The following is a 19351-nucleotide window of genomic DNA, read 5'->3' as shown; positions in this document are numbered from 1 at the left end:
GGGGGGGGGGCCTCCTGATGGGTCTTCAGACTGACTGTGAGCCAGAAAAACTACAGAGACGGCATGAATGAGGCAGCGACCTGGAGCTCAGACCTTCATACGGATGTTAATTATCTGTTTGCTACACGCATAAAACTCCACATTTTCCATTGTGCAACAAGCAATAAGCAGCCTGGTTAAACATCAACAGTGAAAGGCTGAAGTCTGTCAAAGGTTCACATTTAGCTCCATGCACGCCAGTCTGAGCAAACTTGAAAGAGCCACTGGCACTGAGGAGAGAGTGATGGGAATAACAACACACTGTTGTGTTCAGTATTAAAGCACCCGCCCCCTCACATTTCACATTCACGTCTCTCAGGCCTCGATCAGTATGGACTACCATACTGCTCTGGCTGAAGTGTCTTCTCTTCACCAAAGGGACTTTAACTAAGCACAGCTTGTTGGCATCCAAGCACAAAGTGGGGTTTGTTGCTCTTCTAAAGACGTGCCTAATATTTTTGGGATGTGCCCTGACATCCATGCACTAGGATGGGAGGAAACAGGGAGATTTGCATGAAAACTGAAAAAGCTAGGAGAGTTTATTTGGCTTTCAAAAATGGACGCACCTCTATCTTTTAACTGTACAAATTCAAATATTTGCATTCCTTTTTTTTCATTTTTTCATTTTATTTTATTCAACATACACAATATTTAAGTTTTTATATAACTATGCATTCATTTCTGTGGCACAAAATAATTTAAATATGTGGCACCATGTCTTAATGTGCAACGGCAAGCATAATGTCAGAACACAACCCATCTTCTGACCCAAAAACCAAAATATTTTTTATTAAAAAAAATGTGTAATGATAAAATAATTTCTGTTTTGGCCCTGAAAACAGCTTCTCAATCTGGTCAGAATTAAACTATTTCACCAACCCGAGTTCATTCAAAATGCCATCTACAACAGGTAAGACATTAATTGTTCACAACCTTTCCAAAGAAATATACTTCAAACAATCTGAACTTAAACCCTTAAACAGGTTTAAATAACAACATTGATACTGAGTGTTTACAGAGAAAATTTACAGCTTAATTACAAATAATTAACAAAACATAAAAACACAAAAGTTCAGAAAGAGACTGGGTGCTTATGTTGCTTACTGGTTTGTCTTTGTTCTGTGGTTGAACGTCAGACTCGAAAGTTTGTTTCTGCAGGCTTTTGTTTAGGTTGGTTCGCTCCGAGTACGTGATCCAGCCGTCTCCCTGACACCTTAACACACACACACACAAACACACACAGACAAGTCAATGCAAAGTCAAGAAATGACATCTATGGCCACAATAAAACACCTCTACACCATTAGTCAGCCTCAGACAAACATTACACAGAAATCTCAGGAAATCTAGGCAGACGGTGGATGTCTGTAGTGACACGATTAGAGGAAACAGGGAGAGCACGCCAACAAATCCGAATCAAAGCATTTACCTTCTGGTGACTACAAGCCATGGCTGCGTGTAACTCTTCACACAGTCTCTTACATGTGGGCCTAAATCCACTCTGTAAAAAGGGGAATAAAAGGTTTACAGTCAGATGTGTGTGCTGCCAAATAAAACCTTTAAATTCTACCCTTATCCTAATCTGTAATTCATGGTCAAATTACAGAACGTTCAAATGTTCTGAATAAACTAAGATAACAAGCAGAGATTAAATAGTTTTAGACATGAATGAAGGGTTTTTTAGATTTAATATTTTTCCAAATCAGTAAATCTGTGTGAAACTGAATGGATTTTAGTGTGTTATATGAAAACAACAAAACAAAACAAAAACCTAACACTTAAACAAGGCAGCTGTTACTATTATAAACAATGTTTTTTTTTCTGTCAGCCAGTATCTTTCTCTACGACCCACCCATCCTCTGGGACCGAGTGCCGAACGGTGTGCTGCTCCCTCTCCACCTGCACCACTTTCAGGTCGTCGTCTGGAAAGTCTCCAAGTTCGCTCATCAGAGCCGAGTCTTCGCTTCTTAACTGCGACATGAGGAACTCCTCCAGGTCGAGCGGCTCCACCGCTTCGTACGCCGGAGGCTGAGGAGTCCGGGAGCGGCAAGATTTGGTTTAAGAAAAGAGACGGAGAGAGGCGTTAGAACATCCAGCAGTGAATATAACAAGAATCAAACATCTAAACCGAGCACTGAAGCAGAGAATGATTAAAACCCTACCATTCCTTAAAGGAATGCATATCACCCGCCAACTTTTCATGCCAGAGTTTTAAACTAAGATTATCTTATGATGAGAAAAAACAGATATGTCTGCATATGATTTCATGCGCTGATGCGAGATTGCAAGATGTCATGTGATCTGTTAGTGCTTGAAATACAGCCATTTTTGTGCTGGCTAAGGTCAGTTAGCCCTTAAATTGGTTTGCCTCCAAAAGTGAATGAGTTGTAGATGTGCATCCAGTAATTCGTTCTGAAAGTTCCATTAAAATCTGTTCACTGATTCATGAAATACTGTGCCAATGCAAACACACACAAGCAAAAAATTGTATCGTCTTTGCCCTCAGCAGTCTGTCATAATAGGACGTCCGAAGTGGGAATGTTGCATCATTTGTCAGGAAAAAATGGGTGTCGAACACGTCAAACGAATACTGCGACATCTTTACCCACAAACCAAAAACTCTGGAACATTGTGATGATTTTAGCAAAAAAAAAAAAAAAAAAACACCACTTCAACAAAATGAAGAAAAGAACATTTTCGGGTTGTGAATGATAAGTCGACACAGTCCTCGTCTAACCTAAAAACCCTCACATGGAACAGAAAACTGACTGCAACAGAGGCAGGCCCTGACATGTTGTCTCACAACTATTTTCTAATACCTGTCTTGGAGCAAAACACACAAGCACAGACAGAAATAGAAACTGGAGCAACTCTGCAGTGTTTCAGACAGTTTTTGATTTTGTACCTCACCTATTTTTAGACAGAAATTTTTAATTCTACACTCAGCAGTGGCAGATAAAGGATAAATCTGTGCTCATCTTTATATACAATGGAAATGTACAACTTCAAGCACTGGATATAGTTAACATCAGCAACACACGATGTAACAAACCTCCAATCGGGTTTAAAGAAGGGAGTTCTGGCTGAATACAAAGAAAAGTATTGCAACTGATAAGAAACACATCTCTTTTGTGAGGCAGGCTGGTTATGCTGGTTAAAAAAAAAGAGGAACCTGCACGGAGCAGGTGTCTCTGCGAGAAGTGATAGCGGACTGGGCAGATCTCCAACCTGATTAAACGCTGCAGGCCGGAGCAGAAAGAGTTTACAAAGCAAAAATAATTTGTATGTGCAGTGCACAGGGAAAAGAAGGCTAATCTGCATGCAACAGAATATTGAGAAGCTTTAAGCTTTTAATCATGCTGACACTCGTTCACAGCCGTAGAAAAGAATGGGTCTGAGGCAGCGAGGAAGGGAGGGGGGTGGGGGTGGTACAGAGGTAGAACATCCAATATGCACACGGGGAGGGTGGGGATTTCTACAGCTACAACATGAGTCACTGTGTCACTCAACTTTTAAACGCAGAGCAAATTCCATCGGCTTTCAGACATGTTTTTGCACATCAGTGCAAAGCATGAAGCACATCTATTTCCTCCTCTACTAAACACACGGGCAAGCAAAGAATAGGAACAACCGTGTCGCTATCATAGACATTTTATGGCAGAGCACAGGTGTGAACCTGAAAACGAACCAAACCTCAGCGCTGACTTTGCGTGCGTTTCTTGGCTCGGGGTTAAAATAACCATCGTAGCGCAGCCTCTTTTTTCTTGTTTTACACAGAACCGAGCAAAATTAATAAAATGCTAATCCATGTACACTTCTGACGGGTGCGTGCAGCTCTGCAGAGTCATCAGAGGGGCCGGTGGGGGGAAAACTGGAAGTCCCGGCCAAATCAAATGCCAGCATTTTTATCAGCTTACTCAGTGACGATCATACAATGAAATTGAGCAATGAAAACTATTCTTTCAAAGCATGACAGCCTGGAAAATACACATTACAAAACTAAGTGATGACATGAAGCAAATATTTTGATAAAATACTTTTTTTTCTGGGTCATTTACCACTATAGTTGATCTTATGTGCTTACTTTCTGTAGACACTTCACATGTTTTTGTTAAAAATACAGTAAATCATCCAACACGTCCTTCTGTTGTCAATGTGCAGAGACAGAAACGAGCCGGGAGAGATGATAGACACGCAAGGAAGTCAAAACAAGCAGCGTTTCTAAAACAGAACAGCCACGTTCAGTCTCAAGCTTGATTTAGAAATTTGTTGCAAAGTTCATTTTTAGGGTTCACGAATGCCGGTGCTCAAACAGATATTAAAGACTTACCCTGCTGAAAACTGAAAAGTGCACAATAAAAAGGAAGTGTACAAAATGGCGCACTCCGGATATAGGAACCTACACAACCGTGTGTTTCTACTGACGCTGAATGCTTTTTGCTGAAACTGTGTCACAACCAGATACACAGATCCTCTTTGTCACTCCTAAAAGGTAATAAACTTTCGTAGAGTCGAGGGCGAAAATGCACAATGAAACCAAAGGTGGAAGAGGTGTCGCCCTGAATTAAAGTTTTAAATAAAAGCTTACAACACCATCACCCTCATGCGTCGAGCTTTACAGCTTCATGACAAAAACCACAAACGCTTTAAAAAGGAAGTGACAACACCAAAGGAGTCCCTCCATCAGCGTTGCAACACAGGAACAGAAAGTACAGACACACACACATGCATGCTGCTTATACAAACACACACACAACTTAACACAAGGCTTTTAATGTCTCCGTTTTCCAAGCAACATTTGGAATTTCAGGCATAGTTGCAGCAACAAGGAGCGCGAGACGTGACTGCTGAATAATAGGAAACCACCATCCCTGAGATTACGGTATTAAAGCCCCTCTCTCACAGCCCAAATCCAGACATATTAAAGATTTGCCGCCGTAAGCTCCAAGGTAAGCAGGCCCATCCGGAGCCAGTCAGCAGCAAAGGCAATGACCCATTTCCCAAGCAGGTTTGAGCTTAACAGACTTAGATGCTGCTGTAGGTGGGGTGGGATGGATGCTCCAGGTACTGCTGCTCCAACTCTGGGATCATCTCTTGGTAAATATATTTCAAAAAATATATATATCACACTCCAAACAGACTTATGAGAAGACTTGGGAGCTTTAAAAACCTTTGAGTGACAATATGAAGGGTGGCAGAGTGGGATGAAAAGGGGGGAAAAAAAAGACAAAATGAGAATAAACATAAAGCTGGAAGGCTAAGACAGAAACTCAGAAGGGACCACGGAGAGGCTCTGAGCGTCATGTGGGAACAAATCTCTGTAAAGGATTACTGTGCAACATTCTGTCTGCTTGCTTAAAAAAAAGGTAGAATGACACTAAATGTCTGCTAGGCTTCAACTGAGGGCGAAGAGAAAGGGAACCTGCGAGAAGAATTCTTTCTTCTCCCAGAAATTTTGAGGTATTAGTTTTCCAAACCGTGTAAAAACATAAAGTGTGTTCATTCTTCCATGTGCTCATGTTTTGAAGCAAAATTGATCATGGTCTGAATGCCGAGTCAGCATTCACACAATTGATTTCCGGGTTTCTACTCATCTGTATGCCTTTTTGAAATCTAAGAACTCCTGCATACTTTTTTAATTTAAGCCATTTATACACCAAAACCTTCAGCTCATGTTAGGGATAGCTACTCTAACTTTTAGTTTTTGTAAGTTTTATACTTTTCAAAATATTTAAATTTATTTATAAATATTTTCCCCATAGAAACACACTGAGATCTGTTCACTTTGAATGTGTTTCAGCAGACTATTTTTGTCTTCTTATGGGAGTTGTAGCTTTTCTAGCTTTTCTGTTTGCTACTTTTAGCTTTTAAATAGCCTTTGGCTACATTTAGCTTTAGCAAACCCTTTTGCTACTTTAGGCTTTAAGCTAACTTTTTGCTGCTAAGATAATATTTTGTTACTTTTAGGTTTAGCTAGCCTTTGCAACTTCTACTTTTACTTTTTTTAGGTTTGCTATTTTCAGCTTTTAACTAGCCTTTTGATACTTTTAGCTACTTTTAGCTAGGCTTTTGCTGCTTTTGGCTTTTAGCTAGGGTTTCAATCCTTTTGGCTTTTAGCTAGGGTTTCCACCCCTTGCGAGTGTTCTGTGTCTTTTAGCTTTCATAACTCAGTTGCTGTACCAAACTGCAGCAATCATTCAACCCTCAGTATCTACGCTGCATTTTCACAGATAACGCAGTTTCTCCAGTTCTGCTTAAAACTAAAGCAGAAACACATTTCCTTGTTTTGCAGTGGATTTATTAGGACACAATGTTTTAATCTTCCAGACTAGACAGCGCACAGAGCCAGACATTCTCTGGGCTAATGACAGTAAAGAGGATGTGAGGATGATGTGCTTAGAACCATTTAGTGGCGGAGACAAAAGCTGATGCTGTGTGAGCGCTGAAATAGAGGAAACATGTACGCAAATCTTCTGATTTTGCTATAATTTTAATTCAGACTGAAGCAGCACTAAGTGAGCATGAACAGAAGGCATGTTAGTGCGTTGATCTGCATACAGTGCTTTCATTTCTTTCTGAAACCTGAGAACCTGAAGCTAGTTGCATATTTAGGATGAAGTGACTACTTCTGTTGACTAAAAGGTCTACACTCCAAGCATTTTTCTTTGTTTTTGTTTTGTGTTTAATGGCAGGAAACTCACCACTGTGAGGTAAGGTGAGCCCGAAGAACTGGAGTTGCTTCGGCTGTGTTGCGAGCCATAGCTTCCGCTGAAGTTTTTCCTGACCTCTGCCGAAGAGTGCCTGAAACAAACATTGAAAACACACATTTGTAAGGTTTTATGGGTTCAAAAGGCAGAAAAACACATTAAAACCACAAGCACTGACCAAAACCTTTATGCATTTCCACCAACATGCACGCAGTTTATCTGTATTCATAAGAACAACACACATTCCCCTGTTTGCTCCGACTGGCAGTCGTTTGAACTGGTAAGCCTTGGTAAATTTTATTCGCTTTTGTTCCCTCTGTAGAAGCAGATCTCGGCTGGTTGTGAAAGGCTCTTCATTCAGACAGACACTGGTCTGATTTAAGGGTCACGCCAGGCAGGAAATCAACATGACACAGGAATAAAGGAGTGTATGTACGCAGATATATGTGCTCTGAAAAGAGGGGAGAACGGAGAATAAACAGTGCCCTAATTTGCGGGGCACATTCCATCTCCTAAGAGCGAATTCATGGTCTGTTTCTTTATTATTAATTACCATATCATTGGAACCTGCCCAAATTCTGCACAACAAATCCTTTTTGTGTTTCAGCTAAATGACAAAAAAAAAAAATTGTTTCATTAAAATACACATGCATGTGTGTGTTTGTGGTGTTTGGAAGTGTCAGAAAGTGTTTATTGTGATAGATCCGCACAGCAAAGACTTAAAGGGCAAAGGCTGAAGCAAACGGGTCACGTTGGCGGCTGCTTCTCCCCGTGGTCGACCTCACGAGTTCGTCACGTCCCCACGGTGACTGTTACAACATAACCATAACTAATTATCACCACAAAATCATAAAGGAGAAGGACAGAATGAAGGAGGGATACCAGAAGGTCAAAACCACTGAAGCTGCAGAGTTATGAAGCGTGTAAAAATCTGGAAGGCAATAAAAACCAAACAAGTACATCTTTCAAGGAGCAGAGAGAGCTCACCAAGACGACGTTTCAGTGCATGCTTTTCAGGCTTTTTTACACAGTGAACTGAACTTGGCTACAACCTACACCGATAACCCCGTTTAAATTAGTGGCCACTAATTAATCACTAATGTGCTGAGTCAGTACAGAAATGGATGGCAGCACATACAAATCTACACAAAGAGCAAAGTCCAGCATTCATTTAGGCACAGTAGATACAAACCAATACAAGGATTAGAAAAGCAGTGTAAATTTTAAAAAAAGGTAAATCACATTGCTTAGACACACCACAGCACATACCTTATCAGCTCTTTAGTCTTTCATCACAAGCAGCAACAATGCCGTTATGCAAGAGTTGCTTTTAACCTACAACGTTTAACCCCCTCAGCGCACACATGCATGTCATACAAACACGCTGTGCAGTTTATTCAGCCCTTCTGGCCAGTGGAGCAGAACATCTGTGTGTTGCACAACAGCAAGGTGTCTGATGGTTGTGGAGGGAGTTCACATGCTGTAAGCCCCCCCGACTTAAATTTGAACAAAACAAATCAAAACAAAAAAAATTCTCTTTAAGTCTTACGCTGCTAATGTCTAAAGAGAACGCTGGGCATCAGTGATTTTCTTGCATTGTAATGATTCGAACTGCATTAGCCATTAAAGTTGAAGACCTAACATTCCTTAAAGAATGCATATCGCCCGCCGCCTTTCCTGTCAGAGTTTTAAACTGGAATTATCTTACAGTATGTTGAGAAAACACCCAGCATATTTGTTGGGGGTGACTCTCAGCTATCACCACATCAAATTTTAGACCAATATCCATAAAACTGACCTGGTTACAGCCATTTTTATGTTGTGGAAGCCATCTTGAATAGGATTTCTTCTGCAAGTTATTCAGTTGTAAATGAACATCCAACGCAGACTTTCTAAAAGTTTCATTAAATTTGTCCAGCATGGTTCTTGAGATACTTTGGTAACAGACAGAAATATGAACACACACACACACACTGACGCCCTGGAAAAAACATCATTGCCCTTTTCTTCTTCAGCGGCGGGCAACAATGGCGCTTTCTACCGTTTCCTGCCCCACGTGGTCAAGCTTTGCTCAAACTGGTTTCTCTTGGAATTGAGAGTGTGCTGCCCTTGAAATTTACATGACCCTGATTTAAATTGCTGCCGGTTTCGGTCTATGCTTTGGTTTGCGCTGTTGAGGAAACAAAACAAAACATCTGAGCGAATCGACTGTTTGGTGGCTGAACAGAGTTTGTACCCAGGACAATAAAAGTCCTGTAAAACAGCCACACGACGAGGAGCCGTTCCCTGCCCTGCCTATAAACTGAGCTCGAAGCCACTGAGACATTCATGTTTGCCTTCACTCTCTCACCGGACAGACCAAAGTCTTGCAGCTCAGAGTATTAAATAGCTAGCATTGCTTAAAAAAAAGAAACCCACATATTTCCCGCTGCCTTGCATAACAAAGTTTCAAAGCTCTCACGTGATCTGTTAGGGATCAGAGTATGTGACGGGGATGAGTCTCAGCTACTACTGCCAGCTCAATATCTGTAAAACTGACCGTTATAGACATTTTTATGTTTTTAAGATCACTTAGCTGTGGCAGCCATATTGAATAAGGTTGACTCCAAAAGTTAGTCAGTTGTAGATGTGCCTCCAATGGTTCCGTTCTCAGAGTTTTACTCAAATCTGTCCGGTGGTTCACAAGATATTCTGCTAACAGACAGACAGACAAAGCAGGCAGTAGCATTATCACCCACCTTTCATGGCCTTAATAAGTGTAATTTGCTCTCACATGCATGATTGTTAGGCTGCAAACAATGACTGACATTAAGGACGTATCTATAAAAAGCTCAGGCAAGTAAATCTGCAATCAGCTCCAGCCGGTGGAGCCAAGCTGACATTATTTTACCACTAGTAAGCAAACAGCTTGTGACAGCAGACAACATCTGTCTCCCTCTTCAGCGGGGCCGCTCTCCGGGCATCTTTTGTCGCATAAAAGGATAAAAATAGCAGCTTTGGATTTTATCCATTTGACCAAAACCAGCACCGTTGTTAAAAAATAAAAAAAAAGTTCTTATCACGGATGTAGATTTGAGTGTTTGACTGTCCACGATGTGTGTTTAGATTTTAGATGATAGGACAAAAGGTTTGTGGACACTGTGAACTGGGCCTTACCCTGCAGCCAAAAGAAAACATTGGGCTTTCGAGTTAACCACTTTGGTCTAAAAAAAAAAAAAAAAAAAAAAACTCTTGGGGTTTTTGAGCCTCATCGAAACACAGAACAGAAGGTCCCAGATCTCTGAAAATAACCAGGGTGGCACTCCCTGAAAAACACTTTACCGCCATTCTTTTAACTCAGTGATGTCATCTGATGGAAAAAATATAGAGTCTGAACAGACTGATCATCAGATAATCTGTCACATGTAATGAACAGTGTTTCACAATCAAAGTATTTATATTCAAAATCACTTCTTTGTTCCATTAGAAACATTAACTAAAGTCACTTATTGAGTGGCAGAAACTTCAAATAGATGTTATACCGTGTATATTGTATGAACATTTTAGAGCAGCTCTAAAATCTGAGCCAGGAATGTGTCATTTTATCTGCATCTTAAAGGAATAGTTCAGATATTTTGAGTTGGGGCTCTATGCAAAGAAAATGAACCAAAAATATCTTACCTGTTGTAGATCGCCCTTTGGACAACCTCATCTTGCTGAAATGGAGTTTGAGTCTGACAGGACCAACGAGCTAACAGCTCATCTGAGCGGGGCCAAGACCAAAGTGGATCTCTGCCGTCTTCAGACAACTCCAGTCGTAAACTTTTCCAAAGGTGTTCGTGCGAACGCCATTTAAAAAAACCTTTAGATAGCCGTCAGTTTTGTTTGACCTGGTTAAGATTATTTACAAGCAGCAGCAGCTAGCTGTAGCACTGCAGGTGCAGATTGAGGGAACTGCAGCAGGATTATCAAGAATATTCAAATATGCAAAATGTACGGCAGTGTAAAGGTTTGTAAACCAACATTTTCATGAACGAATAGGTTTTGAGATTAGAGCTGTTAAAGCACTTTGGTTTTAGCCCTGCTCAGACCAGCCTTTAGCTCATCAGTTCAGTCAGAACTAATCTATATTCTGATCTGTATTTAGGTCACTCATAGAGCGATCTACAACAGGTAAGATATTAAGTGTTCATATTCTTTCCGCCAAACCCCACTTTAGAGCATCTAACATGTCTTAAAGTGTTGAACGTGCCCCAAACAGCTGGCTGACAGCATGCAAACCTGCAAAGGAAACAGTGGCTGGGACTGAATATCGCACGTAAATTTTAAAATGCGTAAAAAATATTAAGGCAATTACCAAAGTAACAAAAAAAAAAAAAAAAAAAATCACACTAAAGGTGACACCAGTCCATGATATGTCAGTAGCGTGCCCATGGGAAGTAACACTTAAACTGCTGTTTAAAAAAATGAATATATTATCCTTACTGATCACAAAACCTGATGGCAATCGTGGCTGGTTTGGATTAAAATTAGAAAATGTCGTCAACACTAAACAGAAAGCTGCTGAAGGAACAGCTGACCTGAAGGAGTCAAAACAAAGCAACAGATACAAAAAAAAAAAGCTTATTTAGGAAACAGCTGGTTTTCTATTATTATTTCTTAATTTAGTTCATGCATTACTAAATAACATAAATAAGGTTTATGCCTAAATAAAATGTTAGATTTACCAGGAACGGCTGCGTTCCACTAGAATATATTAATGGTTTCATGCACGGATCAATAGTTTTTATTATTACAATCATTAATCTCATGTTTGCTGTCAGGCTGTAACCATGAGATCATCCCTCACAGGGGAAAAAAAATAAAAAAAATCAATGTCTTATTCTAATAGGTAGCAAGGATGCAAAGCAGGGCAATATGTTTTATCATCAGTCAAACACCTTTGTCAAAACAGCTTTGTGTGAAACATTAACGACACGTCAAATATGCTCTTGGCTTGTCACCGGCTCAGCTCCAAGCACCAGAGTGGAATTTGATTTGAATATCTGATCCTGTGGCATTCTGTTTGCTTTAGACCAGGGTTTCCCAAATTATCTCCCCGAAATAAAAGCTGTGAGATTTCCGAAGAGTCCCGGGAAATCTCTCCAGTAAAAAATCTGAGCACCTCCAAATCCTTCGTAATTTTGCCCCTCCAGAAAGAGGGAGGGCAGGCCTCCACTCGCTCTGTGCGCACATGCTGCTCTGACATCATTCCCAAAATGCTCCTCAAGCTAAGTCTGCTTCAGAAACGGTCCTCGACACATTTATGATGAGCATTCCCTAAAGAGAGGCAAATATATGTAGCTGTAAACTACGTTTTCTTTCTCTTTCCAGTGCAGTTACATTCGAACATCTTTTCCATCCTTCCACCGAGCATTTCACTTCTTTGCTTTGCATCATTCAGCCAGCTTATTCCTAGAAAACTAACCTTTTTTGCACATGTCAATAGTTTTCAGACATTTTCTTTTCTCCCAGACTTAAAACATTCCCGGAGGTCCTGAATAACAGCTGCACAAAGTGCATCTCTGAGACAACACCCTTTACTTTAAGGTCCAAAGATATTATTTAGGACAATTTGACAAAATCCAAACAGTGGTCCAATTAAACTGAAATTATCCTATATTTATCCTGACGTAAGCCCCACCTGTTAATAATTTTGATGAGGTGAGACATTCCTAATCTGTCAAGTTTTGGAAATCTTCTCCCTTGATTTTAGCTGTGACCTAAAGCCCAACGCTCCAGTTGAGCTCTTTCGCTCCTTCGGAAAAAATCATTTGTGTCCGATTTCAAGCAAGTCTTGTGCGTGGTCCTTTGCTCTTCTCTTGGCAAGATGTACAATTTTGCTAATCTGTAGGAATGTTACCCCACCCATCCAATAGCTGTGGGACATGATGTCCTCTCTAAACACTGAAATAAATAAAAAATGGCTTTGTCAACAACTCAAAAAATATATTTTGAATGATTAAGAGCCTAGAATCAGTCCAAAAGTGCCTCTAATGATTGCTATCATTACTTTAATTCATCACAAATCTAGTTTCATGTTCCTTTTTCTGTTTGTTCTTGCTTTAAATGATCTTTTCCTTCGTAATATGTGAAACCAGACTTCGTCCCTTTTCTAACCACAGATTTCTCCTCCTTAAATCTTATTCAGTGAAGAAAGAGGAAGACAGAAAGCGGCGTGGTGTACACAACAAGAAGAGAAAACGCACACCAAAGGGATGTCCCCGCTGTGTGTCTCATGTCTCATGCTATCATATGTCTCCAGACCTAATGGGTCGCACTGCTATCGGCACCATCACCACTCAGCTTCCTCTCCAAGGAGAGGCACGACAAACAAAAGCCATCCAGCAGGACTCCAACTCAAAGCAACAAGAAAACGTGACCAAAAGAGACATTAATCTCATTTCTACTTGGTTTGGAGTCATGTGTCCAAGGATGATGTTTTTTGGGAGACATTTTACACTCTTTGTAACGCTCACTGGCCCACCAGCAGACATGAGGGTTAACAGATGACTTCAGCTGGGAACCCTGAGGAAATCAGATGAAACTCAAGATCCGAGCCCCTCCCTGTTTAAGAGAATCAAACAAGAGGGGCAGCACGGGCACAGCTGTCCTCACTCCCGTCACCAGATGCTTTTAAAATCCCATCACCCTCAAACAGTAGGCAGACAGCAACCTTTAGTTTCTTGACCCGAATTTCGGCACGGAGCTCCATTATTATGCACCCTGAGAGCTGCCCTTCTTTTCCATTCCTCTTTTGGTGAGCTCATATGAAGAAACACATTTCCTGGCCTTAAAACTGCCACCAAGAAAAAAAGCGAAGTGAAACCAAAGTGTCTTCGGTTTGGAGGATTTCCTTCGCACTCTACTCCGACAAAGGATGTTGAGATACGAGGCGCTTCATGGGACTAAAGAATACTGAGGGGGGCGTGTAAACACAGAGTTTTAACCTATAAATCCAATCAAACCAAGTCTACAAACACATCTCGTCTCAGTACGAGAGGTAAACGATGCGTTTATCTTCCAAAACGTTCCACAAGCTGGACTTTCAGCTTGTGATTATTGTTCCTCTTAGAGCAGCAGCCAATTGGTGCCGTGATTCTCCAAGTTCTTCCTCTTGATATTTGTGTTATTTAGCAGGGTTTTTTTTAACCAACACACTTACAGTTTGAGTCACAAGATCTTTTTTTTTTTTTTTTTTTTAAACGCTCACATACAGTACGAATTGAAAACTGTTTAAAAAAAATTGTTTTTTCAGGCTCAGTCTGTAACGGGTTAATTTCATTAAAGTCGCCACTAACAGTTTACCCTTAATTGGACCTTAAAAAAGAGAAACTTACAAAGTAATACAGAATACTTCATTGTCCGCTTGGGGAAATCAGTGGACAAAAGAGAGCAGTCTTTGGTAAAAGGGTTGGTGAACAATCATATCATTTTATGAGTTTTGATGCATTTAATTGAAGCAGAGCACAAAAATCTTTAATAAATGCTACTTTTAATGTACTGTGGAGCTACACTGAGTCACCACAGAGCAACAAGCAGGTCGGCTTTAACAAGAAGCTCATTCTTTTTTTATCCCTTCACATTTGTTTTTTTTTTATTTATTTATTTCAATTAGATCTGAAGATTTTTCTTATACCGACTCCATTTTATTGAACTTTTACAGCTTTTTCTGTTGGTTTTTAACCTCTGCAACCCCACGTCTGACTCTGATTAGAAACATTTCTCTTGTCAGATCAGCAGCTGATGATGAAGAGGGATTTTCCCTTCATCAATGAACTAAACTTCCTCTGGTTTAGAACTACAGATTTCCCCATCTGTAGTGGGTTTTTGCAAGCAACTCTGAAAGCCTTTGTTTTTAAGTCTTCCACGCTGACAGGACTCCCTCTTTGACCCTCACATTGATAAATAACTCCATTTTAATCTGAAAGAGAAACTAGGAAGTTTATAAAATAAACTTCTGAAGGGAGCCGACGCAGCTAAAGCTTTAAAGAGAAAACTAAGTGAACTAAGTGAAAGAAATGTTTAAAGCTGCTCCCAGTGGCTCATTATGGTCACCATGGTAACCACACACCTGTCTCTCACTCTCTGACTGCCGCGTTAAAGAGAGGCAGACAAAACTGCAAACTGTAAAAAGAAGTAAGCCTAAAACAAAAACAGCCCCTGTGCCAAAACTACAAGTCATATCTTAAAAATTCTCTGATGGTCACACACATGAATTCTGATGTTTCCACAGTGTCTTCTGTAGGAGATAAGACGAGTTAAAAAGGGTCTTCACTTCCAGTTTTGAAGGTAATATTCTGAGCTAAAATCTTTGGAAGCCCGGGTGCGCGGTCTCCGCACTTTGGGGGAGATTTGGGAGAAAACTGGAGGTCCTGTAGCAGTGAGAGACACACTGAGTGAACGAGGACAAAACGCCCTACGTTCTGATGTAGAATTTGTCTGCCTACCAAGAAGAGTTGTTTTAAGTAAGGAGACTGTTTGCAGAAGTTAGCGTGTGACCTCATCCACCGACAATGGAAGCTACTGTGAAACAAATCTGTCAAAAAAAAAAATATATTAAAACCTAAACTGCGATTGTGTGAAAACTGTAAAAAAGACATCAAAACGCCGACTCGGCCCTTTAAAAGTCCAACCTTCTGTGACCCGTTCAAACTTTAAATTATGTTTCTGCGCAGTGTGTCACCTATTGGTGTATAATTTGTATATATAAATTACTTCAAAGATGGGCAACAGGATATAAGACTAATGTTTTGAGCAGTGGCGCCTTTACCAGCACCGAGCCTGTGACGGCGAACTGAGGAGGCAGATTCAGGTCTTTTTAACCAAGTGGTTTGGGTTTCACAGCACGAAAAGTTTTGGGGTTTTGCACACGAATGGCTACATTTGAACACGGCTTGAATACTTGGCCGTAGTTGTGTTGCACGGTCACGTTGCACGGCATCTTCTAACCTGCCCGGCCCGCTGGCTCATCATGGCTGCGTTTGGCCTGAGACTCAGCATCTCTCTGCAGCTGAGCTCAGCTCTGCACAGCACAGCACAAAACACACACACACACAGATCCAGGATTTCTCCTGGCCATTAACACAGGAGAGCTTGAGCAGAGATAATTCAAACTCACTGGTTTGACAACATAGTCGAAACTGATTTAACCGCATCATTTTTAACAAGTTAATTAGAAGAAAAAGGAGGAAAAAAAAGATTATGAACCTTGTTATTGTCTTTGCACGTGCTCTGTTTTCATCGCTTTAAACTCCAGTTCACTGAACATCTGCACCTTTGACACTTAGGCTTGCTTTATGGCTGCAAGAAGTCATCCAAAGGCTTTAAATCCCTGCAAGACTAATCATAATAAAAGCTCGGCTGTGTTTTTTGTGCTACAGGGGAGGCATGGCACACAATGGACTTCCACGCAGACACTTCCTCCACACCTGGTCAGCGTCACAGCAGGAACTGTGAGCACATCCCTCCTCGCTCTGCGGGTACAGGAACCACTACATGTGGAAGCTGCGTGATGAAGAGGAGGAAATGATTCATCTGGTTGCCAGAATCCACAAAGAAAAACAGAAAGAAAGAAAGAAAGAAAAACGGCTCATCGCGTGGCTGTCATAGACGAGAGAGCTTCCAGTAAAGGTGAACAGAAGTTGGGTGTTTCTGCCCCTCCAGGCGTGTTTTTGTTATTGTTGTTATTATTTATTTATCTAAGACGAAGTGCAACAAACCTGCAGCACCAGCATGTGGCTGCCTGCTCCTGCAACTGTCAAACAAACAACAAACAACAAACAAACGGAGAAAGAGGGATTCCCTGAATCCTGAACTTTTACTTTCACTTGATCAGATCGATCAGGATCGAGCGCAGCCTCCAGTTTTTTTTACCTGTTGATCTTCAGAGCGAAGGCGCGTCGCTCCGCGGAGCCCAGGGAAGCCATCCGTCCGCGGGGCTCAGGTCCGGTCCGGTCCGGCACGAGGGTTCCGGCGGCTCCTCGCCTCCTGTCTTCCTCCTCCACCACCTCCTCCTCCTCCTTTCCTCCCACCTACAGCTCCGCACCTGTCATGCCGCAGCGCTCGGCTCGGCGGCAGCAGCTGCTCTGGGTGGAAACTTCCGCGTTCGCTTTGAGGCATCCCGGTCAGAGACACCGGGAGGAGGAGGAGGAGAGAGGAGGAGGAGGAGGGGGAGAGAGGGAGGAGGACGGGTGAGGTGCGCACCCTCGCTGCTGAGCCAAGCCTTAACAGGAACTCATTGGTTTTATTTAATTACCTGCTTTTTGACCCTTTCTGGTCAGAACCAGAAGTCGCAACCCGGTCTGTTCCCCCGTGAAAATCTGTTCCCCTGTGTCGGGAGCGCGCATTGCAGCCAGAGAGGTGGATCCGGCGGATCTGACCATTTTCACAGCGCTTCTGATCGATTTCTAAGTAAAAAAAAAAAAAAAACTACTCATATAATCATGTCAATGTTGTAACTTTCAGTTTAATCGGCAGCTATCAAAATTAAATTAAATTAAATTAAATAAATAAATAAATAAACGAGGTCTTGTGTGGAGGTCTTTTTACGCTGTTTTGTGTTATTTTAAACGCGAAGAGAATCGATCTTTTTTTCAACTTTTGTCTCTTAAGCCTGACAAATAAAAGTCAGTCAACAAACCCACAAATACAACTCTAGCTGAACAGCAACAATCTGTGCATGTTCTTGTCGAGACCCTGTCACAAACACATTAGGGATAAATAAATTAATAGCAAACAGTTGAGAAACAATCAGAAAAGCAGCACTGCTGGTTCTGTAGATCTTTCTTCACCTTCCCTACCTTTCCAATTTTGGGGGATTTTACTTTTTTTTCTTTCTTCCTCATAACAAATGAGCAAATTATCAGTCCATACAAGTGTTTCCTGTATTCGGATCCCAACACGTAGTGTGCATTTATAATTTTTCATTTCTGATACAAGAGGAGCGAAGTTAGCTGAGAGCAGGGCACAAAAATAAAGACTTCCTGAAAAGATCAGAGTGTAGACTTTTTGGCAAATCCCGTTCTAATGTAAAATATGACAGATTACTGGATTAAGGAAATGTCTAGTGTGCTATCACACACATAATGTTTGAGAATTTGGAAACAGTTGCTTTTTATTTGCCAAAGTTATGGGGGGAGGAGAGAAGAGAATGGATATTTCAGCCGCCTGAAATAATCTGTTCCCCCTACATAAAATGGAAACAAATTAATTTACCTGCAAGTCCTTAACTGTGTTTAATCCTTTCATCATCAACAATAAATCCTGTGATTTTGATAACATTTGCTCTTTATTTGCCAAAGTGCAAGTCTAATTTGGCAGCTCTGTCCATTAAAATTGGTGTTTTAGGACTGCAGGGATGATAATAAACTGTTGGGTTGTCTGACCAAATATTGGATCAAATAGTATGACCTAGTTGTTTCTTTCTCATCTAATGAATGTTTGGTTGTTTTATATGCTGTCTATTTTCGTGATCACACCACTAAGTGCCACTATATTTTCAATTAGCTCTCATACAACACCAATAAAAGCTTTCTGATTGTAATATAGCAGTTTTTCAGCTAATGTCTCTGTGATGATCACCTCGCTGGTGCTAAAATACTATTTTGTCTGAATGAAATTGTGTTATCTTTGCTTCTTTTGTTAATTTAACATAAGAAAAATGAACAATTTGTATTTTTGCAACAGTTTTTTTTAGCAACAAAGTGTCTAAAATTGAAGTTCTTTATCAAGCTGTTTGTTGTGTCAAAGCAGCACTGGTTCATCCCTTGAGTTTAGGATCCTTTTTACTCTGGATTGATTCACAAGTCAAAGTGAACAGCATCCTTCTGAAAGTGGTAAGGTACTGGACTGAAAATAAGGGAAATTAAGAAGGCAAAGTCCAAAGAAATTGTTAGGAAAAACTTTCAGAAAGCCTGACAAACTACTGATCAGACCGTTTAAAACAAATGCAAGAAAGTGTGGCTTCTTGGAAGCAAAGTAGTGAAAAAAGCAAGAGGTTGTTTAAAACCTTTGCACAGTTATGAGTCACGTAAGGGTAAAAGGTTACTCTCATGGAAGATCTTCAGAACCTCATCCCATTTAGCCTTTACATGTCTGGGTCATACATTCATTCACTTTTAGTTTTAGTCATAATGTGCTTCCTCTTCTATTTGCTAAGCGTCTAAGTTCAAGCTCAGTGTTACTCAACTGCTGCTCAAATGTGCAAAACAATTATTCTTGAGAATTTTACACAACAAATGATTTGATCTATCTGTTAGGTAACATAAAACCTTCACTGCATTGTGGTTAAACATTATCATTCGTTTGATAATTCATGTACTCGGTCAGGCTTGTAAAGAATATTAGCAGTATTATAGTACATTTAAAATTTTTATTTAAATCTTTGACCTTATTAATTGGTTTTCCCTTGCATTAAATGGTTTCTGCCGCCATCTTGTGGTTATTTTATGTTATTGCACTTAATTAAATTTTAAATTGTATATAAATAAAAAAAATTCCCTTCTCACCCTCCGCGGGTGGTCTTTGTTTCATCCTCTGAGCTCGGGTCCTCTACCAGAGGCCTGGGAGCTTGAGGGTTCTGCGCA

The 19351-nt window shown here is 40.7% G+C and overlaps 1 protein-coding gene across 2 annotated transcripts in view; it reads right to left on the bottom strand.

The window, feature by feature from the left end:
- The window catches only part of dock8 (dedicator of cytokinesis 8), a 58247-nt gene extending 41437 nt beyond the window's left edge, over nucleotides 1-16810 (bottom strand). The window contains exons 1-5 of one of the 2 annotated variants that reach the window (XM_017431293.3): nucleotides 16641-16810; nucleotides 6741-6840; nucleotides 1892-2067; nucleotides 1469-1540; nucleotides 1144-1252 (exon numbers count right to left, since the gene is read on the bottom strand). In XM_017431293.3, coding sequence (XP_017286782.1) covers nucleotides 1144-1252; nucleotides 1469-1540; nucleotides 1892-2067; nucleotides 6741-6840; nucleotides 16641-16693 — 510 coding nt within the window. In that variant the 5' untranslated portion in view covers nucleotides 16694-16810. Of the gene's footprint in view, nucleotides 1-1143; nucleotides 1253-1468; nucleotides 1541-1891; nucleotides 2068-4369; nucleotides 4552-6740; nucleotides 6841-16640 lie in introns of those variants that run through there. The other variant, XM_037976930.1, reaches the window with a different exon arrangement.
- Nucleotides 16811-19351: the final 2541 nt, after the last annotated feature.

The sequence above is a fragment of the Kryptolebias marmoratus genome, linkage group LG1 (assembly GCF_001649575.2).
Source record: "Kryptolebias marmoratus isolate JLee-2015 linkage group LG1, ASM164957v2, whole genome shotgun sequence".
NCBI lineage: Eukaryota > Metazoa > Chordata > Actinopteri > Cyprinodontiformes > Rivulidae > Kryptolebias > Kryptolebias marmoratus.
This window is presented reverse-complemented; position numbering and strand designations above follow the sequence as displayed.